The sequence below is a fragment of the Vulpes vulpes genome, chromosome 13, assembly GCF_048418805.1.
Source record: "Vulpes vulpes isolate BD-2025 chromosome 13, VulVul3, whole genome shotgun sequence".
NCBI classification, from domain to species: Eukaryota; Metazoa; Chordata; class Mammalia; order Carnivora; family Canidae; genus Vulpes; species Vulpes vulpes.
The window spans coordinates 140,079,358-140,098,937 of record NC_132792.1 but is presented as its reverse complement, the minus strand read 5'-3'; the positions used below and the strand labels follow the sequence as shown (position 1 = coordinate 140,098,937).

The following is a 19,580-nucleotide window of genomic DNA, read 5'->3' as shown; positions in this document are numbered from 1 at the left end:
TGAAATAAATCTTGGAACTCCAATGCCAAAAATTCCAAATAACCAAGGAAGGGAATGCTGGGCATTGTCACACATGTATTCCAGACCAGGGCTACTGAAGCAACTGATCTGTTAACTCTTTTTTACTTGCCTACAATGAGAGAAGCAGCTTTTGCCAGCATCTAAGCAAACACACTGCTTCCTTCAAGAAAGTTCTGCGTTAAAAAAAAAAAACAACAACACATGAGCTACATAATGTGCTAATGTGTTGTCCATCAACACAAATACTTCGCAGACTGGCACCAGCATGATTACATTTGAAAAGTACTGCTCTAGACCTTAAAAACACAGATTTCAAAAAATCTAGAGAAAATACAGGCATAATCTTTTATGTTTATTCAGGATGGTTTTTTTTTTTGTTTTTTTGGTTTTTTTTATTTATGATAGTCATACAGAGAGAAAGAGAGAGAGAGGCAGAGACACAGGCAGAGGGAGAAGCAGGCTCCATGCACCGGGAGCCTGATGTGGGATTCGATCCCGGGTCTCCAGGATCGCGCCCTGGGCCAAAGGCAGGCGCCAAACCGCTGCGCCACCCAGGGATCCCTATTCAGGATGTTTAAAATGTTTATTCATCTTTGCATTTTTAGTAACTAACATAGTAGCATGTGGTATATGTTCTGTACACTTGTGATGAATTACTACATTCAAGGAGAATTTGACAGGGTATTCCAAAAAGTAAAACTCTGATCATAAAGCTATAATTAATGCCCACTGGAGAGGAAAAGAACGAGTGAGTTCTAATAAAATAAGTGGTTTTACATAAAGATTTGGGAAGTTCAGATTTTAAAAGGTATAAATATATGAAAGCAAGGTATCATGATCAAAGAATTTAAAAGAGTAGCAAAACTGCTTCTAAATATGATGTTAATTCAACAGGGACTGAAAAACCATCTCTCCTATTTTAAACAACTGGAAAACTGAACAAAATGTATGGAACAGCAGCTTTCATACACTGAACAACAAGCATGCAAGACAGTAATCCCTAAGAGAAGGGAAACAAATGAAGTAAGACCTATGAGGGCCTTATTCATGGCTGAAAAATAGCTTCCAGGCTTCAGTACAAGAAGGGAGAATTCAAACTGCACCTGGAGATCTTACTGGGCTTAAAAGATAAGTCTAGAATTCATGGAGGCCAAGGTGTCTGGAATTTGTGGGAGGAAAGTACCAGAGAAGAGGCAGCTAGAAATCTAGCTAGAGAAGAACACGTGCAGTATCCTCTTTGACACTGGCCATAGCAAGTTCTTTCTAGATATGTCTACGGAGGCAAGGGAAACAAAAGCAAAAATAAACTACTGGGACTTCATCAAAATAAAAAGCTTCTGCACATCAAAGGTGTAAACAACAAACTAAAAGGCACCTTATGGAATGGGAGAAGATACTTGCAAATGACATCTCTGATAAAGGATGAAGTATCCAAAATGCATAAAGAACTTATACAACTCAGAACCAAGAAAATGAATAATCCAACTAAAAAATTGGCAGAAGACATGAATAAACATTTTTCCAAAGAAGACATACAGATGGCCAATAGACATATGAAAAGACGCTCATTATCACTGATCATAAGGGAAATGTAAATCAAAACTACAATGTCATATCACCTCATACCCGTCAAAGTGGTTAAAATCAGTAATACATAAAACAGGTGTTGGCAAGGATACGAAGAAAGGGGAATCCTCTCACACTATTGGTGGAAATGCAATCTGCTGCAGCACTCTGGAAAACAGTATGGAGGTTCTTCAAAAAGTTAAAAATAGAACTACCCTATGATCCAGCAATTGTACTACTAGGTATTTATCCAAAGAATACAAAAATACTAACTCAAAAGGATACATGCACCCTGATGTTTATAGCAGCATTATCAACAATAGCTAAATTATGGAAACAGCCCAAGCGTCGTCCACGGACTGAAAGATGTGATGTGTAGTGTGTGTATGTGTGTGTGTGTGTATACACACACACACACACACATACACACACACACATATATATATAATGGAATATTACTCAGCCATAAGAAAAATGAAATCTTGCCTTTTGTGATGACATAGATGGAGCCAGACAGGATTATGTGACCTGAAATAAGTCAGCAGGAGAATGATATGTACCATATAATTTCACTCATGTGAAATTTGGGAAATAAAAACAAAGGAGCATAAGGAGAGAAAGAGATAAACAAACCAAGAAACAGACTCTTTAGAGAAATGATGGTCACCAGAGGGAGGTGGGTGGGGGAATCGGTAAAATATGTGATAGGGATTGAGGAGTGCACTTGTGATGAACACTCTGGGTGACATACAGAAGAGCTGAATCACTAAATTGTACACCGGAAATTCTCCATCTCCTTCTCCCCCTCCCTACTCATGCTCTCTCTCTCTCTCTCTCTCCCTCTCAAATAAATAAAACCTTTAAATAAATAATCAAATAAAAAAAAAACTTGAAAGAAAAAAAAAACTGGTTACCAGAAGGTGGAGCGGGGATTAAATATGTGATGGGGAGGAAGGAGGGCACAAAACTGTATGATTTCAAGACATATAAAGCCACACTAATCAAGGCAGTGGTATATAAACATATAGAGACCATTAAAATGTAATAGAAAGTCCAGAAATAGACCCTCACATATACAGCCTACTAACTTTTGACAAAGCTATGAGGCAATTTAAAAAAGGATAGTCTTTTCAACAAAACTGAATATTTATATGCAATCAAAATAATCACTGATCCTTACATCATACCATAATATTAATGTACACAATAACTAAAAAATTAACAAATTGGATCACAGATATAACTTTTAGACCTAAAACTATAGAACTTTCACAAAAAAAGGTAAGAGCAAATCAGGTACTTGGGTTAGGAAATATTTCTAAACAGGACACACACAAAAAAATCAGATTTCATCAAAATGAAAACTTATTCTTCCAAAGATGCTGTTAAAGAAGTCACACACTTGAAAATATTTGTGAGATACACACACACACACACACACACACAGATATGTACATATCTGACAAAGCTTTTGTGTCCAGAATAAAGAATTTTTACAAATCAATGAAAAGATGGCAATCCAATAAAAGTGAGCATATACTTGATCATGCAACTCACTAAAGAATATCTATAGACTACATATAAGCAATGAAAAGATGGCTAACCTCACTGACAGAAATATAAATTAAAACCACAGTAAGATACCACTACACACGTATGAGGATGGCAAAATTTTAGAAGATTGATAATACCATGTTGGCAAGGATATGGAGCAATCAGAACTTTCATATATTACTGGTGTGAATAAAAAAAATGGAAGAGCCACTTTGGAAAACTGGCAGTTCTTAAAAAGTTAATCATGTAGTGATCATGTGACCCAGCAATTCTACTTCTTGGTATGTACTGAGTATGTCTACACAAAGAGCTGTATGTGCATGTTCACAACTTTTTTTTTCATAATGGTTCAAATCTGTTCATCAGTACATCTGGGTACCACTTAGCAATAAATAACTTTTGACACTGGCAACAACATAAATGAATCTCTAAAACATCATGCTAAGTGAAGAAGGTCAGACTTAAAAATTATATAATGTATGATTCTCTATGAAATTCTAGAAAAGATAAAGTAACATGCCCGAAACCAGTAAGCAAGGGGAGGGAATGACTGCAGAGAGATGCAAAGAACTGGTGGATTTGTTCTATGCCACAACCATGTGGTTACAAGACTAGCATACCTATGTCAAAACTCACAGAACCATACACTCAAAAACTGACAAATCCTACTGTATGTAACACTAACTCAACCAAACTAAAAAAAAAAAAAAAAAGGAATGGAAAAATAGAAGGGAACAATTGACCCCAGAAATAGTGTAAGGACTTGAGACAAATGCTAAAGTCAGCAATTTTTTCAAGTTAGCAGCATGACAAACCACTGTATTTGTCAGTTATATGTAAACCTACCTGAACCAGAGTGTTTTTCTGGAGAATCAACTGCCGCAGGAGTTGTGCTGAGGGCTGCTGTGGACAGCTGCATTTGCTTTACCTGAGTCTGAATGCTACTAGGCTCAAACTGACTCCCTTCTGCTGACTGCTGTGACTCGACCAGAGAGATGTAGAACTCCTCCAACTTGGGCAATGTGGGAGAATCCGAAGAACTTTCTAAGTTTGGCTGCTGCAGTATGGAAAAAGTAGGGCAAAGCAGGAAAGGTAATCGTCAGTATAACAGGAAGAATGAACCCTGTTTGGGTTCCTTAGTTATGTACAAGTATTTTTCATATCATACTTAATAAAACTACTCACTTTTAAGAACCTAGTTACTCTCTAGAAAAAAACAAGTCCTTTTCTAACTTAGTGACCATCAATTCAAGACACGCTGACTGAATATGCACTATGAGCCAATATGGTAGTGAAAGATGCCACACAGAGCTGAGGAAGAGTGGCGGGAAATAGAAATGCAGGAAAACACAGTGCACACTCACTGTCGGCACACTGCCAGGTTATTTGCACAGGCTTCTTCATTTAAATTTCAGCATGACCGCTCCAGCTTAGGGGTCAGGTCTTCCTTACTATGGTCCTTTCACCTAGCATGATGCTTTTCACAGGAGGCTGAGTTATCCAGTGTCAACCAGTAGGTGACAAAGCAGAGATGGGAACTCAGCCCAGTCCGTGTTCTCTCGGACCCACCTCAACACCTCCCAATAGGACAGAATCCCTGTCCCTAAGCTCACTGTCCTCAGGGAAATAGTGTATGTCCCAACTGCCAGCCATGAATGGAGGCACTACCCTCAATCTGCAGTGTGCACACTAAGGAGAACACAAAGTAAAGGCAGGCTCCTCAGAAGATGAGACAAAATGGAGTATTAAGAACCAGGGTTTGAGAGAAAAAGAGGAACATCCCATATGGAGACTAAATTTGAAGTTAAGTGAACAGAACATCAAATTTTAACCATTAGATCCTATATCCTACCATACAGTCATTGCTGAAGTAGATACACTCCATGGTAACTTAGCACTTCTCTTCTGTGATGTTAGCTGGCATTACTATGACTAAAGCAAGCCCAATCCCCATCCAGGCTGCCGACAGTCTGGGATCTGCCCCGAGTGAACTGAACCAGTAATTATACAAACAGAAAATGGAAGCTTTGAATGTCCTTCAGGTATAGATGTAGTAGACATTTAGTATCAGAGTATCAGTTGGCATTCCTTTTTTGTTCCATAACAAAAAAATTCTTCATTTTCAAATATGGCTGGCATGAATGTGGCTTATATGGTTATGCAATGTGCAAAGGGATATGTGTGTAGCCTTTCTTTTGACAGCAAAAATGAAATTCAAATTCCAAATAGCTATACTGGCCACACAATATGCTACTTTAGGAAATCAAAGGTCCAGATTCCAATTTTTACTTGGTTTATGCAACTCATGCGTGTTTCAGTTATCCTCTGTAAGGTTATTCTCAGTCAGAATGAGGCTGAACATTAGTGAGTTCTTTCAATAAAGCTTCAAAGTTAGGTAAATATATTAATAGGATAAAGCTACAAAACTGAAAGATCACTATCTAAATGGGTCTTTGCTGATGGAAACACTGAAGCTCCAAAAGGTAACGTGTACAAACCTATAGACTTTAGTCTGTGGTGAGGCTAAGGCCTTGACTTCAGACAACCCAGACCAAGTGTTTACACCCTGCTATTTTCAGTAGTTTAACAAAAAGTGAAATCAGAAACAAATTTTTAAGGCTATATCCTTTTTCTTTCCTCACAAATATGATTTTGAAGAAAGATGCATTGTTAGAACATATTTAAGATGCATTCTGATAGCTTCTTAATCTGGGGGCGGGGGGGGGGGGGGGGGAACACAGGTGAATGCTCTCTGAATTTGTATGACATTCTGAAAGCAAGTGCCTGTAGTCAACTTGAGCATTTAATTGACAATCACGGTTCTTTCTCCAAAGAGTGTTCTCCAGCCTTGCTGCTCAAAGTGTGGTTTGCCAACCAGGAGTATCACCTGGGAGCTTGTTAGATATGCAGAACCTGTGTCCGCAGCCAAATTTGCTTAATCAGAATCTGCACTTTCACAAGATTCTAAGGGAATCTAGACACATTATAGTTTGAGAAGTATCATTCTACCAGATTTAGGTCTCTGTAGCTATGACTGCCTCCATCACAGTTATTTGAAAATACATCTCATGGAACTAGAGGTAAATGACTGACTTTCAAGAAACATGATTAACATATCCAATCAAAAGCATAGCCCCAAACCACAATAACACACAACTTCATACCCACTAGGATGGCTATGATTTTTTAAAAAATAGATCTAACAGTACCGGCAAGGACATAGACAAACTGGAACACTCTTATATGGCTGGTAGAAATGTCTATTTGGGAAAGTCTGGCAACTCCTCAAAACATTAAACAAAGAGTTACCATATGGCATAGGAACTCTACTCCTAGGTATGTACCTTATAAAATTTAAAACATATGTCTACATAAAAACATGTACATGAATGGCACAGCAGCATTATTCATAATAGCAAGAAACTGAAAACAACTCAAACGTCCATCAGCTGATGAATGGATAAATAAAATGTGATCTCTCCATACAATAGATTATTCAGCCACAAAAAGAAATAAAGTACTGATACATGATCAACCCTGAGAATATTATGGTAGAAAGCCAGACACAAAAGGTCACATACTCTATTGATTCCAGTAATATGCAATGTCCTTAAGAATAAGCAAATTGATGGAGACAGAACGTAGATGAGCAGTTGTCTGATAGTGTATCAACTCAGGGATACAGGGTTTCCTTGGGTGATAATGAAAATGTTCTACAATCGCTTTGTGGTGACAAATGCACAATAGGTTAGTGGACTAATGAATATACTAAAAGCCACTAAACTGTATGCTTTAAATGAGTAACTACATGGAATATGAATTATACCTTATAAAGCTGAGGAGACAGAGGATAGAGTCTGAGCCCCACCAAGGGTTTCAGCTGAGATTCCCAAAGGATTCTGTGTTAAGAGTAAGAGCCACATCTAAGAAGTAAAGACAAAAGGAAAATACAGCAATCCTAACAAAGCCTAAAACCAAACCTTAATACGTGTTATTAGACTGGCTGGTATTTGCCAGCCACAAGACAACTCAACCTGCCTTGGAGGAAGATAACTCATCCAGAGCCTCTACAATTTTTTATCCATAACGTCAAAAATTAAATTAAAAAAAAAAACCCCATGAGGTATGCTTCCCATTTTCTCCTCCCCTCCGATAATGCTAAAAAACAGAATCAAAGAACAAGATCAAATATGGGGTGGGGGGAGAGAGAACGTACCCAAAGATGATTCAGATACTGCCATTATCTGAATAAAAATGTAAAATAATTATGATTAACATAATCAAGAATATAGAGAAAGTAACAAAAAAAATTGTAGAGAGTTTAAACAGAGAATTCAAATTTATTTTTTAAAAAAATCAAATGGGCATTCTAGAACTGAAAAATGTTTGAAATTAAGAATTCAATGTGTGGGTTTAGCAGCAGAATGGATCCCACAGATGACAGGATTAGTATTCTGGAAAAATCAATAGAAAATCTCCAAACTGAGACACAGGGGAAAGAAAGAAAAAAGAATGTAAACATGAGAAAGGAGCCCAACAGGCATGGGGGATTCAGCCAAAGTGCTGGCACATGGATAACTGGAATGCCAACAGGAGGGCGATAATGAGGGAAAGGCAGTATTTGATTACATAAATAGGCCAAAATTTTCTAAAATTGATGAAGGGCATCAATCTTATTCAATATGCTCAGTGAACCACAAGCAGAGTAAATTCAAAGGAAATTACATCTAGATATATCATTATCAAAGAGCTTAAAGCAAAAGACAGAAAAATCTTAAAAGAAGCCAGAGAAAAAAAGACATCACTATCAATGGAGCAATATGTGACAGCTGACAATTTAACCAAAGCCAGAACATAATAGTATGACACCTTCAAAGAGTTGAAAGAAAAAAATTGCCACCCTAAAATTCAACACTCAGGGAAAATATCCATCAAAAAGGAAGATTAAATTTAGCAACCTGCGAAAATAAAAAACATATTCCTGAACAGCCAATGGGCCAAAAAAGAAATTAAAAGGAAACTAGAAAAAAAAAATAAAAGGAAACTAGAAAATATCCTGAGACAAATGAAAACAGCATACCAAAAATCAGGGGAAACATCACAATGAGAACCAAGAAAGCACAAGTGGTGTGTCGGGGAGTGCAGGTGGGAAGTGTCAGAAGGAGCAACGAACTCTCTGATCAGGGAGCCAGGCATGGAGCTCCATCCCAGAACCCTGAGACCATGACCTGAGCAAATGTGGACAAAGCAATGTTTACAGCAGTAAATGCCTACATGAATAAAGAAGAATCACAAACAACTTAACTTTTTACCCTAAAGAATTAAAAAAGGGGGGGATGTCTGGGTGGCTCAGTCAGTTAAGCATCTGCCTTTGGCTCAGGTCATGGTCCCAGAGTCCTGGAATGGAGCTCCAGGTCTGGCCCCCTGCTCAGCAGGGCAGTTGGCTTCTCCCTCTGCCCCTCCCCTCCCACTCATGATCTCATGCATGCAATCTCTCCCTCTCTCTCTAATAAATAAATAAAACCTTTATTTAAAAAAAAGAATTAAAAAAAGAACAAATTGAGGCCAAAGTTAGCAGAACATATGAAATAACAGAAATTAGGGTAAAAATAAATGAAATAGAGAATAGGGGGGAAAAAACAATGAAACCAAGAGCTAGCTTTTTGAAGCTATAAATAAAATTTACAAACCTTTAGCTAGACTAATAAGGAGAATACTCAAATGTCAACAAAAATCAGTGGCATTTCAATATGCTAACAATGAACTACTTGAAAAGGAAATTAAGTGGTGCTTGGCTGGCTCAGTTGGTAGAGCATGCAACTCTAGGGGGCTGATCTCAAGGGGCGGTTGAGTTAGAGCCCCACATTGGGTGTAGATATTACCTGAAAAGGAAATTAAGAAAACAATCCCATTCACAATAGTATCAAAAAGAATAAAATACCAAGGAACAATTCAACTAAGGAGGTAAAAGATCTGTACAGTGAAAACTATAAAACACTGATGGAAGAAGATATAAATAAATGCAAAGATATTCCATATTGAATATGGAATATTCCATATTCCATATTCATGGGCTCGAAGAATATTAAAATTTCCATACTACCCAAAGTGATCAACAGGTTCAAAGCAATTCCTATCTAAATGACAATACCATTTTTTTACAAAAATAGAAAAACAATCCTAAAATTCATATGAAACCACAAAGGACCCCAAAGAGCCAAAGCAATCTTAAAGAGGGAAAAAAGGAGGGATCACCCTTCCTGATTTCAAAATATACTACAAAGTCACAGTAATAAAAGCATTATAGGACTGGCATATAGCAGACATATAGACCAAAAGAATAAAATTGAGAGCCCAAAAATAAAAACACATACTCAGTCAACCGATCTTTGATAATAGTGCCAAGATTACACAATGGGGAAAGGACAGTCTCTTCAACATATGATGCTGGGAAAACTAGATATCCATAGGCAAATGAATGAAATTAGACCTTTATTTTACACTATACACAAAAACTGACCCAAAACGGATTAAAGACTTAAACCTAAGACCTGGAACTACAAATCTCCTAGAAGAAAATATAGGAGAAAAGCTTTAGGATACTGGTTTTGGCAATAGTTTGTTGGCTATAAAACCAAAGGCATAAGCAACAAAAGCAAAAATAAACAAGTGGGATTGCATGAAACTAAAAACCTTCTGCACAGCAAAGGAAACAACACAACACAAATAACCACATATTATATGACATTTATATGAAATGCCCCAAATAGGCAAAACTAAAGAGACAGCAGGTTAGTAGTTGCCTAGGGCTGTGGGAGTATGGGAAAGGGGTGTGATTTCTAATGGGTACTGGGTTTTTTTCTGAAGTGTTGAGGTGTTATCCTAAAACTAAATCTATGCTGTTAAGCAACCTGCATTTCTGGAATAGAGTGTTCTATATAACACAGCATACTTTATCAATACTCTCCTACAAAATAGGAGATACATCAATCAGAAAACTCACCTTCCACAAATCTGCTTTTCAACAAGTCTCCCAGCCTTGAGTCCTTTATTTTCAATGTGACACATGAAAATGCAGAGGCCTAGTGACTAGATTTCATGATTCACACAAATTGTCCTGCTGTTTTCAGGATGTTCATAATATATTTGAGAAACACAAAATAAATGGATTTTGTTCCAGGATTTGTGCTTTCTGCCACAGCAGTGTAAAAGAAAAAACTAGACTAGATGATATCACAGATATTAGAGCTTTATGCTTTTGGCTAAATTATATGAAAAGACTTGTTTCCTGTATTTCTAACATAGAAATTTTATCAATCATGCAATTCTAGGCTTAGGATTTTTTTTTTTTTTACATTTATTTATTCATGAGAGACAGAAAGAGAGGCAGAGACACAGGCAGAGGGAGAAGCAGGCTTCCTGCAGGGAGCCAGATGCAGACTTGGTCTCAGCACTCTAGGATCACTTCCTGAGCCAAAGGTAGGCACTCAACCACTGAGCCACCCAGGCATCCCCAAGATTTTCTTCTGAAGAGATACAGCTGATTGAAATTATTTTTAAAATCAACATACTTTTTGTGTATCTGTATTCCACCAAATAGGGATCATTAACCAGATTTCTACTTTCTAAAAATGAAAGAACTTCCTCATGAGATCTGTCACAGTAACATTCATTAGACACTTAACCTTTTGAATCCTTGTTGTACCAATATTTTTTTCCTGCACACTCAGTTCCTCTTGTTTTTGAACTTCTACTTTCATTCCATTCACAAGGCTTGAAGGTTGCCATGAATCATCCCATATATCTTTGGGTGCAGAAAAGCACCAATCCTATGGAGAAAAAATTGTAAGAACAAACTAAGATACAGTGCCACATGATACAAACAAAATAACTTGGGCAAGGTAAAGGTGAGGAGACAAAGCCGATTAATCAAGAAAAGGTGTTTATTAAGTTTCTGTATCAGTGCGACTCTTCCCCTTGTTTTATTGGGGATATTTACTCTCCAATATCCTGAATTCCTTGGAACACACAGATTCATTAAAACAAACAAAACTCTGGTTTGTAGTATTTTCTTCAATACTATATTCATGGCCAGATGATTTTTCACAATCATCTAAGTACTTAAATGGCACAAATAATAAGGAAGAACTATAGATATTTCTTATAATAACCAGTGGAAAATAAATTTTAAATAGGCCCAATGTTAGCTAATATTTTCAATGCAGAGATCCAGAGATTATATTACAAGACTAATGCAATAAAAATAAAATTAGGGAAAACTATTTATTTACACATCCTAAGGCCTAAGATTCCAATGACAAAATCATTGGAAACTTAAGCAACCTTAAGTCCATGATTTATTCTTCTCTGTTTCAACTTGTACTCATTCCTATCACTACCATCTTTGGGGGGAAAAAATGAATTCTTCTGAATTATCATTTGATAAATCCTTTTGAATTCCAGAGTGTATAGATTTCTTGAGGAAATTTACATTTCTATTTTCTTCAGTAATGATTTGCTTTCTGTTCTCCCCGGGATCTAACCTTCTGTGGCATTTCTTTACATGACAGATATGGTTTCTTTCCACCACGGCTGGATGTAAATAAGTGGGAGGGAGAATCGCCCCCTTTCCCCATCTTAGCCTGCAAAGGTAACCAGTTCTCATCCCAAACATCGTCACCAATAGTCACTGATTCCAGGCATGGCATTCCAATGGGGATCTCATCCTAGAATGTATCAGAAGATAAAGAAAAACTTTAATTTTCACAGTTGCTTTATGAGTACATCTTAAAATTCTTTTCTTGACTCCAGGTAAAGATGGCAATTTGAATACACAATTTATTACTTCCCCCCCCCCGCCCTCTCTCTCTCTCTCTCTCCTGAAACATCACCAAAATGGACAGATTTAGATATAAGCTCATTGCTAAAGAAAACAGGAGAAAACACCCCCTACATTCTGGACACAGGAGCAGATAACTGACAACTTACTGAGCAGTCCTGAGAAAGTAGAATAAACTCAGAATCCTGAGTTTATAGCAGGAAAAACTGAGAAGCAACCTGAATTTGTATCTCAGATACTATAGATGCTCAGGACTTGCTATTACAAGGTTTTTGGAAGTGAGAATGTAAAGTGGGGATGAAAACAAAAGCACTGAATCAAAGTCTGTGTAAAAAGCAGTTAGATCTCCAGATATCCCACCCGATTCCACAAACCCAGGAAACCACACTATTTTTTCCTGCTTGAAAACCAAAGGATCTTCTCAAGGGCAAAACTGAAGGTGGAGCAAGCATAATAAAAACAGAATTCAGTGAAAGTTTTTATACTGAATACCAAGACCTCTAGTTATGTTTTCAATAGCAGGATAGAGATGAGATTAAAGAATGCATGAACTTGAAGACAGATCCATAGAAACTATCCAATCTGAACAACAAAGAGAAAAAATTTGGGAAAACAAGGGCAAAAACGGAGCCTTCGGGACAATACCAAAATATTTAACATTTGTTTCATGAGAGTTGCAAAAGGAGAAGCCTGCAGTGCAGAATCAGTATTTGAAGAAGTGTCTGAACACTTCACAAGTCTGATGAGAGACATAAACCTATAGATTCAAAAAGCTTAGCAAACCTCAAACTGGATAAATCCAGGATAAACAGATTTTAATCTACCTGCTAAAAACTAAAAACAAAGAAACCGTCTTAAATGTAGCCACAGGAAAATGATATATCATTATAAAGGACAATTTCAATACTGCAGATTTTTCATTAGAAATTATGAAAGCCAAGAAAAAGTGAAATGAAATTTTTAAAGGCCTGAAAGAATTGGTAGCCCAAAATTCTGCATCTAGCAAAAATATCTTTCAAGAATGAAAATGAAATAAATACACTCCCAATGAAGAAAACTAAAAAAAATTCATTGTCAGCAGGAATATTCCCAAGGAATTGCTAAAGGAAGTCCTTTGTACAAAAAAAGGAGGGGTGCTAGAAGGAAACTTAGAATATTAGAAATAAAGAGTAACAGAAATGACAAATACCTGTGTAAGTCTAATGGACTATTCTCCTGAATCATTTATGATTGAAGGTAGAGAGCAAAAATATAACATTATAAATTCTCAATATATATAGCTGTTATACGTAAACAGCATAAAAGAGGTGGGAAGGGGAAAAATACATACATGGTGGTAAGATATCTACACTCCACTTATGTCTACCATGAAAAGTTAAAGACATATATTGTAATTCCTGGAGTAATCAGTAAAAAATACCATACAAGTAGATACAATAAAAATATAAGTACTTGGAAACAGACTACTAAAAAAAGAATATTAAATAAGAAAAAGAAAAGTATTAAAAAAGAATTCCAAAAGAAGGAAAAGAAAGGCAAAGGAATAAAAACAGAGGTAATAAATACAAACATAATAAAATGGTAGACTTATAATCAAAATATATCAATAATGATATTAAATGTAAAACATCTAAACATACTAAAATTCAGATATTCAGAATGGATTTTTAAAATGACCAAACTATATGCTGTCTCAAAAAACTTACCTCAAATATAATAATATAGATAGGTTATGAAAAGGATGGAAAAAGATATACTACATCAAAAGTAAAAATAAAATAAAGCTAGAATAGCTATACTGGTATCAGACAGCATAGGCATCAATGCAAAGAAAGTTACTATGGATAAAAAAAGACATTTCATACTGATAAAAGGGTCAGTTCATCAAGAAAATGAACCAATCCTAAATACACAGCACTTGACAATAAAGCTCCAAAATACATAAGGAAAAAACTGACAAGAATAAAGGAGATATAGACACAATCCAAGATTATAATTGACAACTTCAACACTCTTTTCAATAATCAGTAAACTAGCAGACAGCAAGGATATAAGAGAACTGAATGACATCACCAATCAACTGGATCTAATTGACCTTTATAAAACACTCCATTCAACAGAAGCAGAACACACATTCTCTTAAAAGGCACATGGGACATTCACCAAGAAAGACCACATCCTATGTCAACAAATCTTAACAAATTTTAAAAACTGAAAGCATACAAAGTATGTTCTCAGACAACAGAATTAAACTGTAAATAAGTAAGAGAAAGATAACAGGAAAATATCCAAACACTTGGGAACTGAACAAATAGCACATTTCCTTTTTTTTTTAATAACACAATTCTAAATAATCAATATTTATACGACCTATTGTTATATAACCCATATAGTAATAATTACAGGTTATATAGTAATGAGTCAAAGATGACAGCTCCAAAGAAAACTGAAAATATTTGAACTGAATGAAAATACAATACAGTCAAACTTGTGAGACATAGCGCAAGTGGTATTTAGAGGGTCAGAGCATGAAATGCTTATATTAGGAAAAAAAGGAGGTTTCAAATCAGTAATCTAGGTTCCCATCTTAAGAAGGTAGAAAAAGAGGGCAGCCCGGGTGGCTCAGTGGTTTAGCACCTGCCTTTGACCCAGGGTATGATTCTGGAGTTCTGGGATCGAGTCCCACATCGGGCTCCTGCATGGAGCCTGCTTCTCCCTCTGTGTATGTCTCTGCCTCTCTCTCTCTCTCTCTCTGTCTCTCAAGAATAAATAAATAAAATCTTAAAAAAAAAAGTGGAAAAAGAAATCAAAACAAACCCACAGAAAGCAAAAACATAAGAGCAACAAACAACACTGACCAAAACAATGAACCTGAAAACAGAAAAACAGATAAAATGATCAAGGACAAAAGATGATTGGGAAAAAATTGAATAAAACTGATAAACCTCTAGTAAGATTGACAAAAAAGAAGACACAAATTACCAATATTAGAAATTAAAAGAGGGAATCATCGCTGCAGGATAATAAAGGAATACTATGGACAACTCTATGTAGACCTATAGAATTGACAAATGAAATTAACCAATTCCTCAAAAATCATAAAATACCAAATCTAAACCAGGATGAAACACTCACCCTTAGTATAATCTTTTATCTATTAAAGCAATTGACTTATAGTTTAAATTCTTCTCAGAAAGAAATCTCCAGGCCAGACAATTCCACTGAAGTAATCTAAGAACCATTTAAAGAATTAACCTCCACCTATCCACAAAAAAGAAACTGATTTTATATAATCTCTTCCAGAAAATAAAAAGGAACACTTCTTTCTAGATCCTTTTATGAAGATAGTATCACCCTGATACTACAGCTATACAAGACAGTAACAAAAACAAAAAATTTTAAAAAGCCACAGTCTACTATCTCTCATGAACTGAGATGCAAAATCCTCAATAAAATATTAGTAACTGGAATATAACGTATAAAAGAATTATACACCATGACCAAGTGGTGTTATTCTAAATACACAAAGCTGGTTTGACATTTAAAACTCAGTTATGCTGAGTGAAATAAGTCAATCGGAGAAAGACAAACATTATATGGTCTCATTCATTTGGGGAATATAAATAATAGTGAAAGGGAACAGAAGGGAAGGGAGAAGAAATGGGTAGGAAATATCAGAAAGGGAGACAGAACATGAAGACTCCTAACTCTGGGAAACGAACTAGGGGTGGTGGAAGGGGAGGAGGGCGGGGGGTTGAGGTGAATGGGTGACGGGCACTGAGGGGGGCACTTGACGGGATGAGCACTGGGTGTTATTCTGTATGTTGGCAAATTGAACACCAATAAAAAATAAATTTATTATTAAAAAATAATAAAAAAAATAAAACTCAGTCAAGGGACACCTGGGTGGCTCAGTGGTTGAGCGTCTACCTCAGGATCCTGGGATCAAGTCCTACATCGGGCTCCCCACAGGGAGTCTGCTTCTCCCTCTGCCTGTGTCTCTGCCTCTCTGTCTCCCATGAATAAATAAATAAAATCTTAAAAAAAAAAGCTATCAGTGTAATCTACTATATGAACAATCTAAATAAGAAAAATCATATTATTATATCAATGAAAAAGCATTTGATAAAATTCAACACCCACTTGTGAGAAAAACTCTTAGAAAAATAGGAATAGAGGGGAATTTTCTCACCTTGATTTTAAAAAAACTAAAAAAAAAAACAAAACAAACTTTAACATTATGCTTAATGCTTTTCGCCCCAAAATCAGGAATAAGGCAACTTGGTCTCTCACCACTCCTATTCAAAGTCTAGCCATGGCAAGAAGGCAAGAAATGGAAATAAAAGGAACACAGATCAGAAAGGGAGAAACAAAACTGCCCTATTTGCAGATGACATGACTGCCTATGTAAAAAAGCCAAAAGAGTCTACAAAAAATCCAAGTAAGCAAGGTCACAGTATACAAGATTGGTACATAAAAATCAAATGCATTTCTACATACCAGCAATGAGCATGCAAAACTGAAATTTAAAACACAAAACCATTTATAATCATTCCAAATAATATGAAATAATTAGGTACATACTTAAAACATGTATAGGGCCTATATACTGAAAATTGCAAAATACTGATATAAGGAATCAAAGAAGATCTAAATAAATGTAGAAACATGTTTGTACTACTGTAAAACTGTACATAGTAAAGATGTCAATTCTCCCCCAATGAGCAATAAGTTTAATGTAACTCCTATCAAAATCCCAGCAAGGTATTTTGTAGAAACAACTTATTCTAAAATTTATATGGAAAGGTACAGACCCTATAATAGATAAAATAATCTTGTTTTTTTTTTTTTTAATTTTTTTATTTATTTATGATAGTCATACAGAGAGAGAGAGAGAGAGGGGCAGAGACACAGGCAGAGGGAGAAGCAGGCTCCATGCACCGGGAGCCCGACGTGGGATTCGATCCGGGGTCTCCAGGATCGCGCCCTTGGCCAAAGGCAGGCGCCAAACCGCTGCGCCACCCAGGGATCCCTAAAATAATCTTGATAAAGAAAAATAAAGTGAGAAGAATCATTTTAGCAGATATTAAACCATACTATATAGCTATAAGTAATCAAGTAGTATTGGTAGAGGGAAAGACACATGGATCTATGAAACAGAACAGAGCTCAGAAGGACACCTGGGTGGCTCAGCTGTTGAGCATCCGCCTTTGATTCAGGGTGTGATCTGGGCATCCAGAATCAAGTCCCACATCGGGCTCCTGCAGAGAGCCTGCTTCTCCTCTGCCTATGTCTTTCTCACTCTCTGTCTCTCATGAATAAATAAATAAAATCTTTAAAGAAAAAAAAAAAAAGAACAGAGCCCAGAAAATAGACCCATGCAAATACGCTCAACTGACTTTTTACAAAGGTACATAAATAATTCAATGGAGAAAGGTAGTCTTTTAAACAAATGTTGTTAAAACAACTGGATACCTCATATTTTATATAAAAATTAACTCCAAGTGGAGAGATTTCTAAACTAGCTATAGAGTTCTCAGTCTTGACACCAAAACCACAATCCGTCAAAAGAAAATCTGATAAGAAGAAAAACCAAACTGGAAGAATTACAATTCCAGGTTTCAAGGCATACCACAAAGCTATGGTAATCAAAACAGTATGGTACTGACATAAAAATAGGCATATAAATCAATGGAATAGAATAGGAAACTCAGAAATAAACCCACATTATGGCCAATTAATCTTTGACAAAGGAGGAATGAATATGCAATGGGAAAAAAACAGCCTCTTCAAGAAATGGTGTTGGAAAAACTAAATGGCTACATGCAAAAAGAATGAAACTAGATCACTTACATCATACACAATAATAAATTCAAATGGATTAAAGCTCTAAATGTGAGACCTGAAACTAAATATTCTAGAAGAGAGCAGAGATAAATTCAAAATGGATCAAAGACCTAAATGTGAGACAGGAATCCATCAAAATCCTAGAGGGGAACACAGGCAGCAACCTCTTTGACCTTCACCCTGTCTTATCAGATAAAGTTTTAGTATCCAAAATCTACAAAGAACATATCAAACTGAACGCCCAAACATAAATAATCCAGTTAAGGGCAGCCTGGGTGGCTCAGCAGTTTAGTGCCACCTTCAGCCCAGGCGTGATCCTGGAGACCTGGGATTGAGTCCCACATCGGGCTCCCTGCATGGAACCTGCTTCTCCCTCTGCCTGTGTCTCTGCCTCTCTGTCTCTCTCTCTGTGTGTGTCTCTCTCATGAATAAAGAAAATCTTTTAAAATAAATGAATAAATAGATAATCCAGTTAAGAAATGGGCAGAAGACATGAACAGACATTTCTCCAAAGAAGACACAAATGGCTAAAAATAAGTGAAAAAAATGTTCAACGTCACTCATCATCAAGGAAATACAAATCAAAATCACAAGGAGATACCACTTCACACTTGTCAGAATGGCTAAAGTTAACAACTCAGGAAACAACAGATGTTGATGAGGATGCAGAGAAAGGGAAATCCTCTTGCAATGCTGGTGGGAACACAAACTAGTGCAGCCACTCTGGAAAACTGAATGGAGTCTGGAGATTCTTCAAAAAGTTAAAAGCAGAATGACCCTATAACCCAGCAATTGCACTATAAGAATATAAAAATAGTGATTCAATGGGGCACATGCACCTCAATGTTTATAGCAGCACTGTCAACAACAGCCAAATTATGGAAAGAGCCCAAAAGTCCATCAACTGATGGAGGAAGAAGATGGAATATTACTCAGAATGAAATCTTGCCAATTGCAATAACATGGCTGGAACTAGAGTGTGTTATACTAACTGAAATAAGTCAGAGAAAGACAAATACCATATGATTTCATTCATACATAGAATTTAATAAACAAAACATAGGAACATAGGAAAAATACATAGGAAAAACAAAATAAGATGAAAACAGAGGGACCCCTGAATGGCTCAGTGGTTGAGCGTTTGTCTTCAGCTCAGGGCATGATCCCCTTCCTGTGAGGAGCCTGTGTCTCCCTCTGCCTGTGTCTCTGCCTCTCTCTGTGTGTCTCTCATGAGTAAATAAATATCTAAAAAAAATGGATGAAAACATAGAGCGAGGCAAAACATAAGAGACTCAACTATCGAAAACAAAGTTGTGGGTTGCTGGAGGGGAGGTGGGTAAGGGGAGGGCTAAATGGGTGATGGGCATTACGAAGGGCAATTGTGATGAACACTGGGTGTTATATGTAAGTAATGAATCACTAAATTCTATTCCTAAAACTAATACCACTCTAAGTTAACTAACTTGAATTTACATAAAACTTTGTAAGTAAAAAAACATTAAAAACAAGTTTGAAAAAGAATAAAGAAGAATCATACTACCTCATTTTAAGAGGTATTATAAAGCTACAGTAATCAAAACAGGGCTGTATTTTTGAAGAAACAGGTAGATTCATGGAGAATACAGAAATAGACACACAGAAATATAGACAACTGATTTTTGGCAAGTCTACAAAGGCTGTTCAGTGGAGAAAGCACTGACTTTTCAACAAATGATGCTAAAACAACTGGACATCATAGGCAACCAAATGAACA

The 19,580-nt window shown here is 36.4% G+C and overlaps 1 protein-coding gene across 6 annotated transcripts in view; it reads right to left on the bottom strand.

Annotated features, from left to right (window-relative positions):
- Nucleotides 1-19,580, bottom strand: part of TDRD5 (tudor domain containing 5) — a 114,665-nt gene that overhangs the window by 37,147 nt on the left and 57,938 nt on the right. For 4 of the 6 annotated variants that reach the window (XM_072733138.1, XM_072733139.1, XM_026001216.2 and 1 more), the window contains 3 exons: nucleotides 11,685-11,867; nucleotides 10,827-10,970; nucleotides 3,988-4,198 (listed from right to left, as the gene is read on the bottom strand). In XM_072733138.1, coding sequence (XP_072589239.1) covers nucleotides 3,988-4,198; nucleotides 10,827-10,970; nucleotides 11,685-11,867 — 538 coding nt within the window. Of the gene's footprint in view, nucleotides 1-3,987; nucleotides 4,199-10,826; nucleotides 10,971-11,632; nucleotides 11,868-19,580 lie in introns of those variants that run through there. The other 2 variants (XM_072733141.1, XM_026001217.2) reach the window with 2 other exon arrangements.